The sequence below is a fragment of the Pagrus pagrus genome (genome assembly GCF_965226575.1).
Source record: "Pagrus pagrus genome assembly, chromosome: 6".
Taxonomy (NCBI): Eukaryota; Metazoa; Chordata; class Actinopteri; order Spariformes; family Sparidae; genus Pagrus; species Pagrus pagrus.
In genome coordinates, this window is record NC_140190.1 from 24597457 (window position 1) to 24622553 (window position 25097).

At 38.2% G+C, this 25097-nt stretch overlaps 1 protein-coding gene across 1 annotated transcript in view; it reads left to right on the forward strand.

Annotated features, from left to right (window-relative positions):
- Positions 1-8733: 8733 nt before the first annotated feature.
- Positions 8734-25097, forward strand: part of jak1 (Janus kinase 1) — a 40905-nt gene continuing 24541 nt past the window's right edge. Inside the window, exons 1-10 of the mRNA XM_084355321.1 lie at positions 8734-8976; positions 14884-15092; positions 16744-16867; positions 20108-20261; positions 20725-20879; positions 21656-21921; positions 22668-22783; positions 23403-23585; positions 23895-24052; positions 24556-24670. Of these exons, the coding sequence (XP_084211447.1) occupies positions 14891-15092; positions 16744-16867; positions 20108-20261; positions 20725-20879; positions 21656-21921; positions 22668-22783; positions 23403-23585; positions 23895-24052; positions 24556-24670 (1473 nt within the window). The 5' untranslated portion in view covers positions 8734-8976; positions 14884-14890. The remainder of the gene's footprint in view (positions 8977-14883; positions 15093-16743; positions 16868-20107; positions 20262-20724; positions 20880-21655; positions 21922-22667; positions 22784-23402; positions 23586-23894; positions 24053-24555; positions 24671-25097) is intronic.

Genomic DNA, 25097 nt, shown 5'->3' on the forward strand with positions numbered 1-25097 from the left:
GTGCTCCTCTTTGATTTAAATCTTTGTAAACTGGTCTCTTTTGAATAAATGAAAAAAGCAGAGCTGTGACTCTTCCGCTTGAAGGAAATGCCGTACACAGTTAAAACCACAGGGTGGAGCAGTTGACCCACACTTACACTAAGACGCCCTCTCACAGCTTGTTGCGAAGGTTTCCAGGTGATAGTGTCATGCCACTGATTTATTATGAGCCAGAAAAAGGCGTGTCTGGCAGTTTAATGTCACCGGACCCCTTAAAAATATTAATTTGCGTTTGGTCATTTGTAATTATCCCTCTAGAGTAACTAACTTTTCTAATTATTAAGGAAAAGTTGGAGATTTTGCAGCAAATAAAATATCATGAGGGTTTACTGCGTATCAGGCGTGCTCTTTCATTAATTTATCAATCTTGGATTCCTCCACTTGTTGATAGCATTTATTATATCCGGTTAACATTTCTTATGTTTCATGAGCTCGTTGTGTCTCCGGGTTTTTTTCACTGCTGGCATCAGGCGCACAAAAAGCGCATGAGTCGCTGTCATTCCGCGCAACGTTTGCGGACGGGAGGAATCGGGCGAGTACTTGTTGCGAGCCATACGGCGGCGGCAGCGTCCCGGAGCTGTCAAACATTGCGCACAGCCTTCAGTCTTCAGTCAGTGGAGAGTGACCAGACTAATCCATCAGACAAACAACTCGGAAGATTAACCTTGTTTAGCCTCGCGAAACTACTTCTACTCTCCGCACCCGGAAGCCTGTTTTTAAAAACCATTATCAATTTGTCACATGGCTTTGGAGAATTCAATAACAACAAAAAATGGCGACAATCACGTTGCTCTGTGTGGTCTTGCTGCGTCATTAAAAATATTCATGTAAACACGGGGGATTAAACGAGAAAATCGCAGGTAAGTGACACGAATGCTTGTTTTTTATTCACTGCGGACTGAATGTAGTTAAGAATAAATGGTTATATTTGGCTCGAACAGCATGCTGTTTGTTTCTGCGTTGGAAAGGGGTGTGTATGCAATGCTGGGCGTTAACGTTTGGCTGCACAATATTCAATACGAACATTGCATTTATATTTTTGCCTTCAGTCGCTTTTTAAAGAGCACAATTCGCCTTTTTGAAGCAGCTACGCGTGTTATTGTGTAGGCTAGTGACATAAACAACTACGTTGGTTAGATTTGGGCAACTTTTGTTTATTTGTAGAAAATAGCAAAACACGCGTTGGCACAGTTGTGGCTGCTGTGCGTACTGATCAGAGCCATATATGTTTACTGTTACCCTCACTGTTTGTATGTTACAGGCTCAGCCAGTCTCCAGGTATTTACATTGAGGGTTTTGCAATATGGACGCGCTCTCTCCACTGGCTCTCCTTTTTTTTTTTTTACACGCGCTCATGGCAACAAACGCACCGTCGAGCCTCGACAGTGTGTTTGTTTGTCCTCTGCCCTGTTTGGTGATCACACATGTTGCTTTTGCTTTTCACGTCCGACACGGACATTTTTGGCCGGAGCCCGAGCAGCGGGGCTAATGGAGTTGTTTACATGAAGAGCAGAGGGCGGACTGACGAGGAGGAGCCAGCGACGTCACCGGACTGCTCGCGCCGAGAGGGGCGGAGCCGGCGAGGAGAATCATAACAAGTCTGACGTCACTCGGCCTTGTGGTTGGTATGAATAATATACAGGAGTTTGTCTCGACTAGGTCCGGCCAGGAAAGTGTTGCGTGTGGGGGGGATCTTTGTACCTGTTGTTGTTTTTGTGGGATGAAACATTAACGAGCTCTCTGTGCAGGAGGAGACAACGAGATCATGGAAAACTGATTACTTTTAAGAGATTAAAATGCAGAAGACTGCCAAGCAAGCATCCTCCTCCCATTTCCAAGAATTGTGCCATTTTGTTTGAGTTCAAATTACACTTACAAAGTGGTGCGTTATTATCTTCCCTCCCTACAGACACAGGTAGATGTTTCATCGTATAACGACAACAGATTCTGACTATTGCAGGACGGAATCAACCACTTTAGCTCAAATAGCTACAATACCCCAAAAGCAATTGTACAAATGCAACACAGTTATAAACCTGACATTTGCATATTCCTCTTGATGTTTACCCTTATTCATTGACACTTTGGATCCATTAATTCATTATTATTTACCAGTGTATGGGCTATAATCCTTTATAGCTAAAACTAATAACTAAAATAAGATAGTTTATACAGTTTAAAGACGAACTGCACATTACAAAGACACTGACAGACATTAATAAAGAAGAATAGTTACATATGTACAGTAAGGTATACTTTTTCATTGGATAATCAAGATAAGACAGAAGGACTGACATCCTTTGTTAAGAATCAGACTGTTCAATATAATTTATGGGTAACACTTTATAATAATAAATAATCATTAATAAATGGTAAGTTTATACTTGATTCAACTTTTGTTCATTGTTAGTTTACTTTTAAAAATGCTTTATGAATCATTTGTCAGGCAATTGTTTGTTATAAAGATGATGTTACACAGTGCTTTTACAGTGACATAAAATTACATTTAATGACATTAAATGCAAGTGGGAAGAAAGTTAAAAAAATATAGCTCAAAATAGAAAAATAAGCTAAAATAGAGAAGGTTTAATGTTTATAAATAAACATTATAAACCTTCACAATTGCTTTATGTATATAAGGCATTTTATTATTGTTAACAGTGAAATAACTATAAAGTTTTATTACCAGTTTAATTTACCATTTATTAATGATGGTTATAATAAAGTGCTACCGATTTATGTTTTGTACCTTTTTCACTCTGCTTTTGTTAGTTCATGTTCTAGTTGTCTTATTTATTTTCCCAAAATGTTTTGGAGTTTTGAAGGTTTCATAGTTTTGATCCAGCAACATCTCTCTGATGACCAAGTTGTAGCCACATTGCAGAGATAATATGGTGATTTTTATTGTTATTTTTCTCTTTTTATGGCCTGATTATTGGAGCCTTTGATGGATGGATTCTTTTATCGCCTTTGTCTGTTGTCTGTGTTGCCGTGTGTCCTGCAAACCAAAAAAAACGTTGCCGTTGCACCTCTTGACCGAGAGCACAGATATTATGGGTGGGTGACGAATGGAGCAACGCCCCGGACCGGACTGCTAGATTTGACAGGCTGCCCTGGTTCAGTTATCACAGTGCTGATGCTGTCCCCATCGAAGGTACAGTACTGTGATAACTGAAGGATGGCTGCCAACTTGACACGAGTGCAGTGAATCAAAGCCTTTCGTCTGAAATAAACGAGCCAGAGGACCAAAGAGAAGAAAGAAATTGTATTAGTCTGCATTTAAGTGTAAGAAACATTCAACTCAAAGTCTGTACATTTATATTATCCTCACTACTGATGTAACTTCTGCCTAACTGAAATAAATAAAGGGAATTTTATTTTATTTAAATGGGTGTGCTCCTTTGTATCCAGTTTTTGCTACTTGATACTTCCACTCCACTACCTTTATTTGATAACTTAAGTCTGAAGATAACATGCTGCATCAGAGCCAAAGCAGCACATTTTGATTTGTTTTGATGGCAATAGGATTTTTAAAAAACAAAGCATTGATTGTGATGATCAGAAAATGCTAAATATCGGATCTGATAATCAGTCGGCAGCTAGGATACATGTAAATATATGTGTAATTCACTTTTACTTGTACTTTGGTACTAAAGTACATTTATTACCAGATACTTCAAGAATTTGACTGAAGGACTTTCACTTTTACCAAACTAATATTGTAACATGAGAGCTTTACTCAAGTATGATTTTTGGTACTGTTTACAACACTGCGTACGTCTATTTGCAAAGAGACAAAAGACAAGATACATTTGATCGGTAGCACTATCTTTTGCTTCAAATTGTCCTTTTATTGTCAGTTTTTTGTTCACGATAATTATGTAGTAAATATTGATACTGAATACTGATATTCAATACTTACACCCTACATAATACCTTATAATAAAAAATAAATAAATCATTTTTTTCTGGACTGCATTATTAGGAATAAGGATCAACACAAGACAATAAACTTGCCCTTATTGGGAGTGCTGGTCTACCAGTCAGCCTGTCAGGTACTGGGCATGTTTGCCGTATGCACAGTCTGCATTTGTAATTTCAATTAGCATTTAATTAATATCATACAGAGAAATAATTATTCCTGCACTGTTTTTTTTTACTGTTGCAATACCTGCACTGTTATTCACCCTAGAGTTGAAGTGCCAAGAGACTTTTATATTCCTTCTGTCTGACCTGTAAAGTTCAGGTTCTAAAAAAAAATAAACAGAACAGAACAAAATGCAGCTTTTTAATCTTAGAAATATGCTCTATCTATCTATCTATCTATCTATCTATCTATCTATCTATCTGCTGTGGTTGTTTTGGTCCACATTGTTGTCAAGAGGGGGAGCTAAAGATCTATTATTGATGTGCACTGTGGGCTACATGACATCGCCTACAGTTCTGTCCCTGTATGTAAGCTGTTTATGAAACATTAATAATCCACATGTTGATGTTAAAGTTGTGAAAACTATTGAAGGGCTCATTTGTTATCCTTCATGTTGAACATAGTTTTGATAACACTAAAGAGAAGCTCTAATTATTTGTGCCATTACTATGTGAATTAGGCTTTTTCACAATAAAACAGTTGATCCAAGACACCTACAGTTTGTACGACAGATACAGTCTCCACTTTGTTATAAATTGCTCAGTCACTGTTATGTAACGTTCAATATATAATATCAATCAATCAAAGCCCTACTGTGATCTGTGATGTCAATACGCAGAAATGAATCATATTTTTCAGAACACTGTTTTGAATAATATATGCACTGTTTGAGTCATTGTCTGATAAACCACAGGTCACTCTGCACCTGTCCCCACTGCTTCGTTTAAAGGGTACATACTGTAGCTGCTGTGGAAATCCCCAAAGAGTCACGATATGTTTTTGTCTCACTCTAACCTCAATCTGCTCATCTCGCCTTGTGTTTTTCTGACTCACTGTGTGATATCTAGATACTTTGTTGTGAAGCACATTTTTTGATAAGATACAAAAAGTCAAGTGAGCTTCACATTTATTCAAAGAGGCAGTTTATAATAATAACATGCATTCAAATCCACTCAATTTAAGGATGTAACTGTTTTTGCAAACATCCAAAACCCCACTTGTCACTGACGGTCATGATTATGGGGAATTTCTGCCACACTTCCTTAAATTCGAGACCATAAGCAATATCTGGGACGTGGCATGGGAGGTCCCTTCCTTAAAATGAACCACCCTTTTTTTTTTTTACTGCGTTCTAGTCCTTGTTCTCATTGGAGGAAGTAAGAAGTTTTCCATTTCATCAACAGAGGTCCCTGTCCGTTCTCTGAACTGTTGAAACACCAGACCAAGTGACTAACAATTGATAACTGCAGCAGTAAGTTGGTGCGGAAGGCAGAACTGTTGTTTGATACTGACCAATGCAAGCTGGGGCTGCTGTGAGGAAACAAGGCAAGAAAATACAACAACACCAAATTCAGTAACACTTATAGTAAGGTCCTTGTGATTGTGTTTGTTAGTAGGTATTAACACTAAGAGCTTGTAGACTGATAAGACTGTTATTTGCATGTTCATCTTATAAGGCACTGTTTTAACTGTAGATCCAGAAAAAAATCATAGTTAACTGTTAATAATTGCATAGTTAAAGTAACATTATGTAACTTTTTACCTAAAAATATCAGCTTCAAAATCATGCTGATGGCACAGTGTCTTGTAATAGAGTGAATGGTGTCTCTGTCTCAGCCACTCCGCCTATCACTTTTTTCTGCACTATGTAACTCCAGTGAGAGGGTAGGATCCCAGTGTTACATACATGTTTACTTCAACATACAAGTTTTCAACACATAACATTGTTATGACGTAATAAGTTTTGTTTGTAGTTAGCACCTACATTACATCTGACAAACTGTTGCAATCCTGGGATTTGTTTTTAAGACACTCTTTTAAGACACTATTCTGCATAATGTTGTTTTAACTGCAAAGAGATGCATAATTAAGTATGTATTAATCTTGATAAGGCAATAAAATGCTCTGTAAACGTTTAATAATGACATACAATTAAATCAGTTATACTCAATAAATGTGTTTGTAATGCCATTAAAATTTTATTAGCGTTCTTAAACAGTTATATATATATGTATGTATACATATTTATATATGTATATAAGTGGAGGCTGGTGTTGTAAAGCTGGTGTTGTAAACAGTTAATTAATGACACTGAAAACTGTTGAAAAAGTGCAAAATGTCTACATTGGAGATGTTATGCTGTAACTGCTGACCAACACCATGGTGACTTCTAAATCATTTTTGGATTCTACATATAAATTCCAAATAAGGTCACTTCAATCAAAGTGTTAACCTAAACTATTGTTATAGGATTATAAGTAACTGGTCATTAAATACAGTATTTACAAATCATGAAACACGTCAATATCTACACCTGTGGTCTGTGTATGTGATATTTTTTCTGTGAAGTCAGTAGGGAAACTCCATCCTTCATTTTGTGGTGACATCATCCAGATAGTTTGCTGACTTCGAGTTTCTGCCACATTTTTACAGTCTCCTTGACTGACAGTAAAGTGAATCCTGATTTCCCTTTTGATACAAAATCCTCTGATATATGAATCTCTCAGCATTTAATATAAACTGTGGGATGGCCTAATACATTTAGTGATATTGGCACTGTTTGAGTTTCCAGTAAATAATGGCATCCAAAAGGGCAGTTATGCAAATTTGTAAGAGATGAGCCAGTGGCAATCACACACCTAGGCTGCTTGGAAACACAATCACAAAGATGTTTTAGATAGCTCAAACAAAGGCTAGGGAGGGACTACCTACATCGTTGCCACCTACATACTGTAATGGCAAAGATGAACGATAACTCTTCCTGCTCTTCCTGTTCAGAAGGTGCACACAACTGTGATGTCCAATGAGAGTGCAAAGTCCTTATTTGTTTCCCTGTCTTTATATCTTCTCTTTGTCGCTCAGAATACACTTTCCTGAATCTAAGTCCCTCTACACACAAAAGTGTGTGCCGCTGATTGTTACTTCACTTGGACGTTTGAGCATCATATTGTAAAATGATGTAAATGCTAAAGAAATGATAAAGATTTGTTTTTATTAACAGACACTCACATCACAACGTAAAAAAAATACATTGTTTCCATTCATACGTTAGAAAATGTTATTTTAAAAGTAAAATTAAAAATACACATACTTGTAGGAAAAACCCAAAACTAAATAAAACAAAAAGGAAAAGGAAAAAAATAGGATACCTCAACTTGAATGTGTTTACAAGTAAGGTATTACTGTTACCAAACATAAGGGACATTTTGCAGATACATAGTATAAACACACAACACATCAGACATGATCAGGGTAGGAAGAAATCAAAGAAATTGTAAAGCGTCAGGGTCCTCCCATCCCATCCCCCTCTCACCTCCCTCGTATGGTTTTCCATTTCCTGTCATTTATGTGCATATATAGTCTACATACGCACCCATACACATGTGTGCATATAGCCATACACAGTGCAAGAAGGCAGAATGTTGATAAAGGGACCCCACATTTCCTGAAAGGTTGAAGGTTTCTTTCTTACATAATAAACTATCTTTGCATGTGTGCAGTAAGAAACAAGCTGATTAATCCAATTCCTTGGAGATGGATAAATGCAGAGTTTGATACCAAATGGTTGCTTTCAAGTTCATCCGGAACATCTGAAAGTGTAAAACACATAAACAAAAGCATCATTTTGAAATATCACATCCGGTTCAAATTGTGTTCCATTAAGTGTGTACGTCAATTAAACATTTGGGTCACATAATCTGTTTTTCTTTGTAAAGCAGAAGGAGTAGTTATGATTCTTAACAAGTTAATTAGTTTAACTTATTAGTGGAAAAACCATATCTGACACAAATTATTATTCATAGCACGTTATTTTAGGTCTTCAAACATGTCTACCAAAGATTTCTAACCTTAACCATAATCAATTCATGATTTAGCCCAATCCCAACCTTGATCCAAAACATAATTGCATTGAAAGTTAATTTATTTATTATTATAAAAACAATCTTACAAGACAGTCCATACAGATGATCTGGAGCTTTTGATCATATCTCACAGTCATAATTAGTTGAAATTGAAATTTCTTTCCTTTTTTTGTGGCTGGTTTAACCACCTAAATTTGATTAAAAGTTTGAATTGAATGTTCATCATTGACCTTGGAAACAGCATTTGACAAAGGAAAAGTTAAAAAAAAACCTTTAATTTTAGGATTAATCATATGGACCACTCTATTGTCTCTAAATGGGAGGTAAACAGCTTTTCCATTTCATTATATGGCCACAGAATGCACATACAAGTTTGTGAAAATTAAAATGCAAATTAAATTATTAAATTTTCATTTTAATGGTTTACTCAAATAACACAGACACGTGGGAAATGATCAGGCTTTTGTTGAATTTCATCTCCATGTTTACATTAACGATTCTAATAAAGTCCCCTGTGAACTTCCATAATTATCAAAACAAGTAAGAAAGGGCAGAGTCTAGCCAATAACAACTAAGGGCTAATGTCGTCATCTTGACTGACGGGCTAAGCAGCCAATCAGCGGTCTCGTTTAACAGGAGGCCACTGCGTTGTTTTCGGGAAGGGGCTGTAACTTGTCAGTAAGGGTTAGCAGGAACAGAGGTGGGCTGCGTCTCAGCCCAAGCCACCAAATATCAACAAATTCCGTGGAATTTATCCGATATTTCTTTCCTTCTGGATACCGGATACTTTTCGGGGCAGTTTTGGGATCAAACAGCCGGAAAGCGACACTGGAAATTCCTCGAGCGAGGAGCTCTAACTTGGTTGAAGCGTCTAATGTACTAAACGAAACGGAAGTAACTTGCCAGCTGCCTGGCTAAGCTCGCTAGGTGAGTAAATGTCCGTTATTTAAATGCTATATTTGATCAAAAATGTCTGTCGTCTGGTCCATTGAGTGAACCCACTTGTTTGTAATCTTTCTCCACTGTTGTCAAGCGGGGAAAATATCCAGCTGCCGTTTGCTTTGACCGTCCGAGTTAACTTGCTAAGAAGCTAATGTCACCAAACGATACTCCTCTTGGCATGATAGCAGTGAGACTCAATCCACGTTCAGTGGCACAATAAAGGCAGATCGATGTGTGAATAATTAACCTAAATTAGAATTCATATAGGAATATACCGAATTATTGTGAATAGAGTGAGGACAAAATATAAGGAAGATGCTACGATATGATGCAACAACGCCATCACAAACTTGGGCCTATGATTAAATAGAAAAACTTTGACTCCATTTAAGGACAGATGCTCAAGGTAGACTACAGGAATCACTAGGACAGCTTGTGTATCAAGGACATTGTATTGTACTGTAGTTTTGTCCACGTTAACCACATTGTCCCCACAGACTGCAAAACTGAAAGTGATGGAGAAAGCGAAAATATCTGGGATGTGAAAGAAAACCATTGTTAGTTTTAACCAATGTATCTTAGGCCTGCCCCAACGCGTAAAATGCATTTAAGTAAAATTGTTAGATTTATTATTATTCTGTTAACTGGAATTTAACACATTAACAGAGCAGGGAGACACTGGATCATTATATCACTTTGCTATAGCTCTTATTACAGATGAGGAAGGGGAATTAGTCAATGAATCCATTAGTATGTACACAGGATATCAGTTGGCAATGACTTTAATAAGTGATTTTAATATTTTAGTAATTTTTCATGCAAACATGGTAAAAGATTCACTGGGTCCATCTTCTCAAACGTGAATATTTTCTGTGGTTTTCCTCCTTTGTGATGTTAAAATGAATATCTACTTTTATTGGGTTTTTTATAGACCGAGCAAGTAATTGATAAATGGGAAAATGGTCAAAGATTTACTGATAGTGAAAATAACAGCTCTACCTTTAATGCAAATATTGTAGAAAATCATACAAAATCCTGACAACGAAGTGGCTTCACACTTATGAGGTTGAAAAAATGGGGCTTCCTCCTTCCACCCAGCACACACACACACACACACACACACACACACACACACACACACACACACACGCAAACAGGCACACACACTTTCTGGCTTTACCACTTCTCACTAAAATTTCATGTCAGACAATGAAAGGACGTGGTTTCTTGCTGCTGAGTGTACCCTTGACAGAAACTTGAACTGTCAGACTTTAAACGATCAAAGCACTTGAAGTACAGCTACGTTTGATCAGCGTTTTATTGATACCAGAATGAATAAGTGGCAGTCTTAATTTCAGAGCTATTTTATTTCTAACATTAAAAGTAATGTGTTTACATACTCCAACTACTGAGGAGTAATTTTTCACCTAAATGTAGTTTGTGGCTAATGTAAAATTAGTCAAAGATACTGACGTTTGGAATACTAATACTCTGAAATTTCAATGAGCTTGATATGGGTTTGTGATCAAAGTTTTTTGACGTTCCCAGTTTTTAAGCTTTGAGGTTTGTTTCAGCTGAAGAAAAGAAATGGGCTCACCTTGTGATATTCACTGTGATAACCTGACATTTAACATCAAAGAGCACTGGATTACGATTTACTTGACATTTTCCAGTAATAACCAAGTGGCCTCTGTGACGTTGCTTCAACCAGCCTAATGTCTGCCCACTGTATTTTCATTTCAGGCACATTGGTTTTGCAACTTTCAACACGAGACGTGGTGTAGCAGATTATGCTGAAATTAAAAAAAAAAAAAAAAAAGCAATTTCTTATCCAAATTACAGCATTGTAGTTTTTAGTCCCCCTTCCACAACTTTTATTATAGCTGGTAAAATTCAGTGCCATGATTTATTGAAGTAATGAATACCTGCTAAATTGACTACATAAGTTAAAGACTTTGTTATTGCCTTACAAAATGTAATTTTACTCACCAATTTAACTGATTAATTTCAGCTTTACTAGTTTGAAGTCTGTTGCTCTATCAAACTACTTGCTGATGGTGTCACAAGACTAGTATTCTAGAAATTCTAGTATAAATTCTCACAAAGCAAAGTAAATATTTAAATTCTTGTTATGAGGAAATTAAATGACATGTGGTTTAAATATCTTAAGTGTAGGGAGTCAGTAATGAAGATCAATTAAGTTTGAATCCCTGAACGTAAAAGCACTTCTTCTTGCTTTCATTTCCTTTGCTACAGTAGAGCCAATTTCATGAACATCCTGTTTAAATAATTTTATGTTTTCAGTGGATGTGAAAGGTCTACTAATAATGTAGTGTCCATATGCTTAGATAGGTGCTGAGTCAAGAAAAAGCAGGTACAGGAAAAACCCTAGTGCACTAATTAAATCATTTATTACTGCTGAGAAATTTGAGGGGATGTCCTAAGTCAGCATACAGCCTCGCAACAGTGTTGAAACCAAGCACTGATACATTTTATTGCCCTATTTAAGCCAAGCAATGTAACCATATTAAAGACAAACATCATTGAAACTGATGGAAAGGCTGCAGAAAACATAAGCTCAAGAATGAGACTGATTATAATAGGCTCAAAATAATAATAAAATAATCATCCTGTATCGCAGCCGACAGTGTCACACAAAAACACATCAATGACATTTGGTGCTAAAGTACTAAGATAATAAGTCCAAACATTCTGTTTGTGTCTGAAAGCAAACGGACATAAAAGTCCATCATTCAGTGTAACTACAGCCAAGTTAAGGATCTGTTTATTCAGTGTTTGAACTACACTCGTTATTCAACATGAGCGCTGGAGGGTGTGAAGGCTCAAAATGTTTTATGAGGAATAACGGCCCTTATTATCTACAGCTTTTATAATTGATGTCAAAAATTGGCAGGAGCAAGGGTAGCTATTCTGAGTGTGCTTTTTTTTAAAAAAGGAAATTAATTAACAGTTGGCATCAATGGTTGGATGTACGCTAACTTGACAGTTAAAGACATTTTTGGATCACACTCAGCATCAGTTACGGGTGTGGTCTTTTTTTTAAAAAGTGAAAAATAATTATTTCTGCCGCAAGCACCTGACATTGGCACTGGAGCTCTACTTTGTTCTCTTAATCTGTAATTCAGTAGAACTGAATTGTATCGAAAGATTCAATTACACATTGTCGATAATTGGCAAGGTTTACCTTTGGACACACTTGAACAGTTTTTCCAAGAGGTTAAAATGTCAGGAAGAAAATGAAATGTTGACAGTAAACACAGCAGATACACTGCCCATCAAAAGCAAAACTGATTATTAATGAGATTGTAATTGGGGATAATAAGCTGTCAACCAGTGTTTCCCAAGGACACAAAAGCCTTTACTGGAAGTGTTTTACTATAAAAAGTAGCCACAGGAAGGGTGTTTTGAATCTGTTAGAGCAGGTTCTGATGCGAAAAGGTGGCTCTCGTTCAATTTCACTTTCTGGTTCTTCAGGGTTTTCTCATCATGATGCTTGTGGTCAGTTATTTTAGAGAGGCATTGTTTCATTTAGCCATAGTACAACTTACATCTATATGAGAAAGTCAGAAGTAATAAGTTCCACTGAAGCAGAAAGAGGAAGAGTGAGGGGAAATGAACACACTGACAGATTAACTAACTCATTGTAAAAGGCAGACTGATGACTCATTGAAAACCTCTTCTCAAGAAATTTAGCTGAAAAAAATGAGACATGATGACTGGTGGTTGGTAGCTACTCACTGTCATAGGCCTTCAGCTGGACTTAATGCTATACTGAAGTCCATCTCATCTACAAAAAATAGTAATATTAGTCCTGTGAGAGAGCTTAAAGCTTGTGGGCATATTTCAATGACATCTGCCTAACATCTGCTGACCACTTTGTTACTGTCCGTTCAGTAAACACAGATAAAATAAACAAAGTTCTGTCTAATGTCAGGAACCAGTTAAGATTTTCTGTGTCAATAACCCCTCTGTTCTTCTCAAAAGTTTGTTCATCATAACAAACCAGAGGAAGCCAATGATCTTGGGCTGATGTAGAGCTCTGCATCACAATCTCTTAACATTTCACTTATACCCCTTACACACTGGACAAGAAAACCCCACTAACACCCACTAACATCTGGCTTTGTGTGTACAATTGGCATTGTCACCCAGGTCAAATGACTCTGCAGTGGTCACAGCGTTTATCGGCTTTAGCTCTGATCAGCCACAATACCTGGATGGACACGGTAATTTTCGTCCCTTGTCAGGCATGATGTTATGACATCTTAAAGTTATGGATGCTGGCTTAATATTTTTCCATCCATCTCTGTTCAAGCAGCACTCAAATCTCGTTTAGTTGGCGCTGAGTTTTAAATAGAGACTGAAGTGAAAGATATAAAAAAAAAAAAGTCACTATCATTGCCTTGTCACTGTCTTCCATGTCATTGCCAGCTGCCTGATTGGTAATGCGCATGTTGGACTCTCAAGACAGATGAGAAAGAAGCAAGAAGTCTCACTCCCTAGCTACTTCCATCATCAGCTCTGGAAAAAAAATGGATGTATCTAATTGATGTAAGACTATTTAAAACAAGTTTTAACATCTTCTGGATGCAGTCTGATCTGCGGTTTTCTACTCCTTTTCCTGCACATACGTGATGACGAATGTGACTCACAAAGACAAAAAAACAGAAAGGCAAACCCGCCTCCTGGCAATGTGAAAGCAGTCAGTCGCCTATTCTTAGCAGGTTAAGTGGCATTTAAAAAAATTGATTGGAGCATTGAGGAAAAGAGGTGGAGCTTAGGAACAGTCAGTTGTATAACGATTAAAAAATATGATTACAATTACAATTCATACTCAATATAAATTAAAACTAAAAAGCGTGCACTTGTTATCACAACTAGTTTTTAGTTTATATTCCCACAGTCCAGCCTCAGTAAATAGTGCAGTTCTTTTTTCTAACAAAATGTTATTTTTATATATAGCTGCAAGTGCTGTCAACGCACCATTGAGCTCAAAACCGTACTGCGGCTGATGGAGCCAGTGTAAACGCTGATGAAGGACTCACTGCTGCTGCTGACATTCTGCTTTGCTATGCAGCTGGTGTAGACAGGCTATTAGACTCATTGGGTAGTAAAGCAAAAAGTCCTTGCACCTCCTCTGCAGCAATGATCTGTCTTCCCTGTTGATGTTATCAGCTCATTTGAGAGGCTGACGTCATTTTATAGTGGGACATGTATTCTGTGTTACGATATTATGAGTCATCAGGTTAATGAACATTGAACTTAAAATCTCTGCAGTTGTTTGCTGAGCTCACCTTACAGTCAATACTTTGGCCTTACTGTAACACACACAAAGACACACACACACACACACACACACACACACACACACACACACACACAAACACATTACACAGTGGTCAGTCACCCATTTCCTCTGAAAATGTTGTAATGTAATATAAGGGTGGGACAGGATAACATAAGTACGCTAATTGTAGTGAACTTATTATCAGAAGCTCTTCTAAGCTTTGAAAACACCCACGACTTGTTATAAATGTAAGATGTGGGTATGCAAGTATGTTTTGCCATTTTACTGACAAAATACAGTAATTTGTGGGTAAGAATTGTGATTCAGGTTGTTTCCCATGTGTGCTTTCTTATGTGTCTCATCTTTCCTGAATAAAATTAAATTTGAAGCAGACATTGGTGCATCATATGAAAGCCACAAACTTGCTCCATATGAGGGCTGCAACTGCAGCTCAACAATCATTTTTTATTGTCAATTAATCTGTTGATTATTTTCTGGATTCCTTGTGAACTGTGATCACAAGGCAAATGTTTAATGTAACATTCTCGATTCCCCCATTTTTCTTTTTCACTTCTGTTGTCCAGTGTCTGAATGCCAACTCTGTGGGTGATGGAGTTGAGCAGGCAACTCTGTGGGAAGATGAGGAGGTCCACTAAGAAGGCCCAGTTCACCTCTTCTGCTTCCACTCGTGGCCTGGAGATCCACTTTTACATACCAGAACTGCACCAGCTGGAGTACCTCAGCGGCTGCCACACTGCCGAGGACCTCTGTGTAGAAGCTGCCAAGAAATGCTGTGAGTAACTGAGCTGTTGACTAATGACTGGTTGTCAGAATCAATAATTCCCTGCTCTGCTTATTGATATTATCTTTGTTAATTGCCAGTAATGAAGGGTGTGTTGTGATTTTACTGTGAATATAATGTGTGACAAATTGCTGCCAATTCAGTTGGGGATAACAAAATCACCAGATTTTTCTTTATATCCAATTTTGAAATAATTTTACATTAGGCTTAAAATGATTGATTAGCATTATTAAAGGTTTACTGTTATACCTCTTGGGCTCTGATAGAGACACTTGTCTGCCAAGTTTTCGCTTTGGTCTTGTCCTCACAGGATTTTTTTCAAACAACGGCAAAACCACTTTTATATCCTCTAGAATGAGAACGAGATATATGAACACAATGAGAGGAGCAGCTAGTTAGAAGCAAAAGAAAATTGCATCACTTTACTGTAATGCAGCCTTTAATACCAGGAGAGACATCACTTCTCGATATATTGATATCCACAATCTAAGACGATAGCTACTCTCATATCAATAATGTTACCATATGGCCTTGCCCTATAAGAAAGATTGCAAACTACAGGCACTAATGCAAAAATACAAGAGTACAGCTGGCTCGAACCGAAGGCACATTATTCTGATTACTACACATTCAAAGTTGGTCATTTGGTGGTAACATATACCTGATAATAACACCCTGGGTTTTTATTTTACAGTTCCTGCAGAGATGACATAGTGAAAACAAGATTTTCTCTAACGGTTATAAATCGATTGATACCTGATAAAGTGCAGTACTCAGCCTATTGGCCTATTTATCAGATTTATCTCCACTACCAGTCACACTGACAGGTAATGAGCTATCATTTGGATGTCCTGTAACATTTGGGCGACATCTTTAAGCTCTTTATTAGGTCATTCTTCAGCCTCTGTGGCCATAAAGTTAAGTGGTTCCCGATTCTCTCCAATTAACTTCATGAAACGTGGCAGTGCAAAGTAAACTTTCAGTGAGGGATAAATGCCAGAATATTAAACTACACTCTGATAGATGAGATCTTCTCCCTGTCCCTCTCAAATCCAGATGAATTTGTGTTACTGCCTCACCTCTAAGTGCTACCATTGAGCTGTCAACATGTGAAATAAAAATGCATTAGATTACAAGAAAGATGGACATCATGGTTGCTCAGGAATTAATGACTCCTTAGTAATGTAATAATGTTACATCACGCTACTGCAAATCAATTGCAACCACGTTTCAAAAGCAATGAATCAGTTATTGTAAAACTAATGTAAGCGCTACTCAAGGGGATCTTAGAATAATTTTCTCTCTCTCCCTCTCTGACCACCATTTTAACTGTCTGGTTATCTGACTTTCTTAAGCTGGACTAAGATTTAAAAATTGAAAAAGCATTTGAAGTCCTACATTTAACACAGAAATGTGAAAGTGTTCTCTAAAACCACAGTCTTACATTTCATCTATGGTTGAATATAATATCACATAGTGTAACTGAGTGAGATTAAAAATGGTGGAGCATGTAGATCTTTCTGTTTACCTTGTTTTATAAGTAAATTGTTTGACTTTGCTCTGAAACCTTCTCTTTGGTGCCTCTGTCCCAATCCAATAATTGGTCTGAGTAATAATCTTTTTTTCCTCTTTCCTTTCTCAGCGATCTCTCCCTTGTGCCATAACCTATTTTCCCTATACAATGAGACAACTGGCACATGGTATCCCCCCAACTATGAGTTCAAGATCACAGATGAAACCAGTGTCAAGTTGCACTATCGCATGAGGTAAGAGTGGCATCACAGCAGTGGCTGACTACATTGAAAATGAATATTATCATTTGCTAGCTGCCATTTATTTCCATAAAACAATTTCTTAAATTGAACCACTTCAAATTTAGAGTAGCCTTCGAGATAATGGAAATAATTGTTAAAAATATTGAAAAATATTGAGAGATGAGTGTTCAGAGTAAGACCTATATGTAAACCCCACCTCAGAGAGAGCAACCTTGTCCGGACTTTCGATTCTGTTGTTGTGTCTTCTGTACATCTCTCCCTCTTTCTTCTTGACATGTATTATAATGTTTTCATTTGGTATCTAAAATGTGAGAAAGGATTACTGAATCGCAGCTCTCTCATCCCTTTTCGCCCCTCCAAGCATCGGTAACATAACACAGGGCTTAAAGTACTTAAGTGTGTTGCCAGATTTCCGGCGTATGACTATTTTAGAAAGAAAAGAAAAAATCCACATGGGATTTGTTTTTGACGTGTTTTAACCAATCATCTTCAGTGAAGCAAAGGGTAGTTCCACCTACCAATGGTATGAGGCCGACCACCAAGTGCTAACCAATCAGAGGCAGAGTAGGTCTTGCCAAGAAATGTGAGTGCGATGTGGTAGCCCTGCAACTCAACTCAAATGGATTTAAACCTGGCAAAGACACAGCCTTACTTGAGAGAGGAGTTAAGAACAAATGGCACTGGGCATGAACAGAGGGAAATGATGGAGATGGGAAGCCGTTAAGCACTTGATACCACAAATCGAGGGAGCCAGGTGCTTGCTTCTACAGCGTGTGTTTCGAAGAAGCTACTGTTCGGCAGCAGCGGGAAGAAAGTGCTCGCTCATCATGAATTAGATGCCAGTCACAAAAATTCGGTCCTTGCACCCATGCGCCTTCAATGACCGACCGTGCGGCCAAATGCATATGTGGCTACACCCTGGCTGTGAGTGAGTTTGGGCTTTCATTAAAATTTAATTGATCATCAACCTGCCACATCAGGTGTAGGTTAGGTATAGGGAAATGGGCACTGAAGACAAAGGTAGGAACCTCGGCATGATGACTCCTGGCTATGAAACTTGGCTCCTGGGATGAGGTGGAGACCAAACATGCTTTAACTGTTGTGTGCTGAACATAATTTCCCAGTAACTGGCCTTTCTGGATTATGAAGTGGGTTCCTGGAGATAGTGTTTCCTGGGAACACCATTGTTCTGCCTGGCGACTTAAATTGTCACGTGTATGATGTCAAAAAAACTAGTGGGTTGTAGTGCATGATGTAGTTCTGTGAGATCCAGAGGACACTGTAGTTGTTTGAACCCAAACTGGGATGACAGCCAGGCGCTCCCAGGCAATTGCCATGACGTTCCATCAGGAATCTGTGGGTGTAGGTGAGTGTCTCGGCAAGCTGAGACTCATTCCAAGTCCCCACATCTTGATTCTCACTTCGGCTCAATAAGAGGAAAGACAAGGGAAAACCTCCAGTGTTATCTCAAACAATGTCTGGAATTCAGCAGAAGATTTAGCAGTACTTAAAGGAGAGCTGTTTTAATTCCACGGTCATAGACTAATATAATCTCAGAATAAGCATAGAAACCAGTTAGAATAGGAATAGAAGGCAGTAGATCACTGACATCTTACAGCTTTTACAAGTGATGCCAAGAGTAGAGTCTTACTCCATACTTGATCCAATGATAAGACACTAAGTTGTTTTTATAGGACTTGTGACGAGTCTGGAGGGGAAAGTTATTATTATTATTAGGCATCAGTGCCATATTTGTACCCGAGTGGAGTACTTTGGAGAGAGTTACATCCCTCTTGAGAATCCATTCTACAAGTTAGGTAGCATTTCATGCAAAGAGGAAAGAAAACACTACTGTGGTGTCAAATGAACTTCCTCTTTCTCTGTGCTCTGCTTTGACAGTAGCAAGGGTAGAGAAAAGCGAGTGTGCACAGAGTGTAACTGTGGTGTGTTGTGTCTGTATTTGTGTGTGCTTGTGTGTATGTGTCTTTTGCTGCTGCCTGCTTTGTGTACTGTAGTGCAGTCTGCCAAACAAGCAGGGTATTGTGGTCACACAGGCTTTAGCATCAACACATGTTCAATGCAAACACACACAGGGATTGAAGTGACACCAGGATGTACTGCCATAAGTTAAAATAACAAGACCAACAGACAGACCAACATTAAGTGGGGCTTAAAAAGAAAAACAGACTGCAAGGTGATTCCTTATGAGTAACATTGTTGCCACAAAAAGGTCCTGGCTTCTGGTTGGCTGAGATATGGAGTTAGTATATTTTCCCTGTGCCATTTGGGTTCCTCCAACAGCACTCACTGTTCCTTAGTGACATGGTCAGTGAGTGTCTCTCTCTCTGGCCAATACTGTTTTAGCATTTGTGTCATTAGTATGTGTGTGCCCGCTAGCTGAAAATGTTTCTGATCTTTATGTGCTTCTTATTTGTTTTTGAGGATTTTTTTTCTTCAAATGTTGGATTATCAGGTTTACCATCTATTGCCACATGTCTAGACAGATGTCTGTGACACAGAGATGATGTATTTCCTCTGAAATACATCACAGGCTAGCTGAAATATTGCTTCATTTCAAAGAAAACAGGAAAGCGGGTCAAAACTCAAAGACAAAAAACATTAAAAATGAAATGTTGCCCAGTACTTAAATTCTAATTGGCTGCATGAAAAGTGAGATGACAAAATGGGGAAAAATGGGCAAGTTTGAGTGTCTGTCATGGACATTCACACTTAAATCACTACATATAAAACAGGAGACAATAGAGCACTTCCTGTTTCATTGTTTCTCTGCATGACAAAGTTAATATATGATTCAGGTTGTTTTTGCTCTTTTATCTTCACTGCTTTCATCCTCATATGATTCTTTGTTTAGTGTATACAAGACGATCAACAGTATGCGTACAATGATCCAGAGTTCAGCTCATTTCTTCATTTTTAATTCCATCGCTGGCAGACATCTCTCTATCAACAGGCCAGATAAATCCCCATAAATGCACACTTGAGGATCCCCTTGTAATCTATCAAACATCCTTCCTTTCAGTCAGTAATCTCAAAACCTATTATTGAGTTCCTGGACCTAAATCAGAGCATTCAAGAATGAAACAGACTTCTGGAATTCACTGAGCATAAACAACCCTGTATCGTGTAATGCTACTGTGTTTTCTGAGTGATTTCTTGCATTCACACCCTGTATTAAGTCTGTAAACTTGTTTTCTTTCTGTCTCCTGTCAGGTTTTATTTCAAAAACTGGCATGGCACCACTGACGGAGAGTCTCCAGTTTGGAGACACTGCATCAGTAAACTCAGAGGGGGACTTAGCCCGCAGAAAGCGCCAGAAGGGACCCCCCTACTGGATGCCGCTTCTCTTGATTACCTGTTTTCACAGGTGAAAAAATAATCACTAATGAGTTTCTTTATAATGTCATGAAAGCATTTGGACATTACTCTGTCATTGTGTTTATTATTTCGTTCTCTGAAATACCCTTGAAAGTAAGTTCTCATTAGTGGCTCAATCATCAACACAGTTCAGAGTTGAGTTTCAAAACATCAACAGCTGGGAGGAAGTGTAACAATACCAGGAAGTGCAGCTTGATGCTCAGCAAAAGGCAGCAACCAGCCCCTTCTGTGTAATTGAGAGTCACTGTTAATTCTTTTAGTCCTGTAGGAATTAATGTTTCCTAACCCCTAACCCCAATTGTTAGTAACCCAAAATCTAAGAAATCCGTCTGAATTTCTTGTAAATAAGGCCATCTTGACAGGATCTTACAGTGTCTCCTGTTGTATGGAATTCTTCATTGGTGTCTCTGTTTGTCTTTTCAACTAAATATAAATCTCTGTTTGTTGCGCAGGGCCAGCATGACTTTCAGAAGGGCTTGGTTCCACTGAGGATGCCCCAGTCAGAGGCAGAGCAACATGAGATAGAAAATGAATGTTTGGGCATGGCTGTGCTTGCTATTACTCACCAAGCCAAAAAAATGGATATACCCATTTCCAATGAAATCAGGTAAAACACACACACCCACTCTCAAAATATCATGTCTTTGATATGCGACTGCATCAGACTTTTCATTTAAGATTTAAAAATAACACCACATAAAAGAGTGAAACGGCTGAACCCTTCCAATGCCTTCATGGGAATATCAAGAAATCTACTTGACTGCTCCAAGTGTCTCTTTTCAAGGGCAGATAAGTGCTCAGCCCAGTCGCACATGTTGTCTTTAGAAAACAGGCATGAGCACATTCAAAGGGTGTGGCACCAACAAGTTATTTCCATTCAGTGGAGTATATTCACCCACTGCCATTTCATGTACAGCATCGTTGGATTTTCTTTTAGAGTATCAAGAGTAGTGATAATGTTTTGTTTATAGTTGTGTTGTCCATCTCGGAGGCTCTGTGTCATGTAGCTTCAGTGGTGGCCATTTTGAATTTGGTTGCAGAAACAGGAATGCTCTGTTTTCAGATTTTGAGAATAGATGATATGTGTAATGTTCTGCTCCTGTGACAGCGAGTTACATCCATACATCCAACATCTATTTGAGTGGGGGCAACTTTGTTTTGATTGGTTTCCAGCGCAATCCCTCGCACATTTGAATCTTAGAGAGCCTGTAGAAAAACAGTTGTACATACCAAAGGATGTAGCTTAAGGATGATAGCTACTAATCAATGGCCACTCTTTAATCCATAGTTTTCCGACATTCAAAATACTTTGACTAAGCATCAAAAGTAAAAAAAAAAAAAGAAATAGATTGCTCATCTATCTTTCTATCTCAATCCCTCCAGCTACAAACGTTTCATCCCTGAGTCACTCAACCGCAACATTAAGCAGCGCAACATTCTGACCCGCATCCGAATCAACAACGTCTTCAAGAAATTCCTCAGTGAATTCAACCGCCGCACAGTCAAGGACAGCAACATCACCCAGTACGACCTGAAGATCAAGTACTTGGCCACACTGGAGGGCCTGACCAGCGGACTTGGCAGCGAACTGCTTGATCCCATCTCGCTCAGTGTGCAGGAGGGAGAGAACAGCAATGGAGGTTACTTAGGTAAGAATTGAGGACGATGATTTTAAGTTCGAAGACGCGATGTAAAAACAGTACAGGAAATGTAAGATGGTGGTACTTTAAGCCAACAGAGAGCAGTCAATTAAAAATAAAACAAATGATAAGACAAAACTTATTTTAAACTCTACCTACAAACTGAGATGATACTTTTAGTTTGTTTTTATGATCCTATTGCAATGTTCTCATCAACTATATTGGATTATAGTGGTTATGTGGCAGTGGTTAGTTTGGTGTGTTTACATGCAGAGAACGTGTGGTGTACCACCTACAGTTCTTTTTAAAACAAAAAGAGAAGGTTGAACTTTGTTGACATCCAAATATACCCTAAGACATTGTGTGCGTTTGTGCAGATGTTAAAAACCAAAAGTGAAAGGAATAAGATATTTACGTGTCACATTAACCCACTTATCACAGAGTACCGTGATGATTCTAACCAATGTGTGAAGTTTTTAAACACTGATGCAGAACTTTATGGTTTGAGTAACCTGCTTAAGACCCAATTTTTGTTTCGATGTAAACATACAGCAGCCACAGCCAATAAGACATTTCACTGGCTTCACTTGTCTCTACATAATCACTGCAAGTTTTACCCAAAACTATATTTGCAAACTTATTACAATAAATATTTTTCTAACCATCAAGGTGTCTACAGTCTGTGTGTGCTGTAACTGCAGCGTTCAAATATTCTGGCTACGTCTGTGACTACTTTGTTTGTTTGCCGTTTCAAGGATACTACAACCAGTGCCAAGGGCAGAGCCAGAGTCAGAGCATGGAGGCAGGCCATGACATGCAGGTCCGGGTTACTGGCACCACTGGCATTTCCTGGAGGAAGAAGCCTCCTACAGTAAGTGGAACTGCATGTGAAGAAGTTTTTAATAGCTTCAGCTAAAGTGACATTGAAGTAACTGTCAGACAAATATGTCGTCGTCATTTGGGGAGCTTTTCAACAAAATTACTCAACCATCAAATACAAAAAGAAATTTACTTCCTGTTGAGTAGCTGGATAAAGAGTTGGATAAAGAGAAACTTTGTTTCTTTGTTGTTTTAGTGCTTGTTTGTGTCCCATCTGCATACTGCTTGCATTTTCTGTACAATCCAGCTGAATATAATGGATGACCTGCTGCATTTGCGATAAATATTTGGCTTATTCAATAAGTTCAAGTTACATATGAAAGTCTATAATTATCATGCTCAGTTCAATAAAACCTCTTAAAAAATGAGGTACTGAAACAGCTTAGTAGACACATTTCCTCATATTTTGATGATGGAAGAACAGTTGTCATTATTTTGTTCTCCATTATCACTTGAGGTAACTAGCCCAAATGTGACGGCACTGTATATTATCTCGGACAAACCTTTCGAAGATCGTTGCAGTATTTTAAAATTGGTAAGATTTGACACTATTTGAAAATACTGACAGTTTATTTTATTGATGGTATATCTGCTTTGTGTGTCTAAAACAGGCACCTGTGATCTGGAAAGAAAAGGGCAAGTCAAAGAAGAACAAGCAAGATGGAAAACAGAAAAATGACAAGAATAAAGAGGCAACTGAAGGCTGGGTGAACTTTTGTGACTTCTATGAGATCACCCACACTGTCATCAAAGAGGCAACGGTCACCATCTACAGACAGGACAACAAGAGGATGGTGAGATAACATACAAACCAGTCAAAGAGCATAGTGTTTCTTATGGGATCAACCTTCGTATTTGTTCTGAAACCTGCTTATGATATTAAAGATCAAATGCTAGTTTTTTTTATCTCATTTGTTTGGATAACATCATGCTGAAACAAAGCCTAAATGCTAATGCTATTAGCCATGACTAATGTTGACATTATGCTCCATCATGTAAATGGATTTTGATTTTGTAACAAGCCATCACTCTTTGAAATGGCCCTCTCGAGTATTGTTGCTTTATAAGAGCTTCCCCCTGCCCCCTGTTTCTTCTCCTTACAGGAGTTACAGATGGCTTCCAAGTCTGCGGCTCTGTCCTTTGCAGCCCTTGTGGATGGGTACTTCAGGCTGACAGTGGATGCCCACCACTTCCTTTGCAAGGAGGTGGCCCCGGCTTCAGTGGTGCACAACATCAACAACGGCTGCCACGGACCCATCTGGTTTGTACTGACAGATTTATCAGTGGAATGTGTCTAAGCCTGTTTCCTCACTGGAGAGGCACAGTTTTTTCTATTACACACATTCATTACAAACCATCGGTTACTTATCTTAATTTGTATCTGCATCTCACAGAGATCACACACTCCTTTAAGTGTTCATGCTCATTAACCTATCAACATTTTTATAATTGCCGTTAAAGGATTGTCAAAATATTTGTTTTTGATCCTGACAAGTGCATGATCAGCCTCTGTTGTGCTATCTGTCATTGTATTATTTTGTTGTTCTATCGCTCAATAGTTTTCAAAAGGTTTTAGTCACAAAATGGATCAATAACAAGTAGACAGATAACCGTATTAAAACGCAGAAGGAATGCTGGTTTGGTCACGGATGTTATAAAAACAATTAAGACAGGTCACAAGAAGCACATACAGTATAAAACCTTGAATCTACTTTTGATAAAACCATTTTACTGCCTCCATTTATTGTGTTTTCTGCTCCCCAGTACGGACTATGCCATCTACAAGTTGCGTCAGGAGGGCAACGAGGAGGGCACCTACATCCTGCGCTGGAGCTGCACTGACTACCAGTACATCATCATCACTGTGGTCTGTACTGAGGTAGAGTAAAATAATTACCGTTAGGTGTTTGGTGTGTCAGGAGAGAGTCTACAAATAAGACCCACAAACTACTGCTTCTTGTTGTACTCTGGAAAGCTATTATTAGAGTTGTTTCATGCATTAATGGTGTCATCAGCAAAGTGCAATATGGCCATAAAATAATATTGCAATGATTTGGTTATTTGAATATTTCAAAATCTCCTCAAAACATTTCCCAAATGCTAATGAGTAGGTGGGTAAAGGCAAATATAAGAATAAGTTTAACAGTCTGGTAAGTTCAGAAAAGGACAACACTTTACTGTAATGCAGCCTTCAATACCACGAAAAGACAATACTCTGACCATTTCACGATATGACAATATCCAAAATCTAAGACGATAAACTGTATAGTGTCATGATAACAACAAAATAATGATTTTCACAAGTC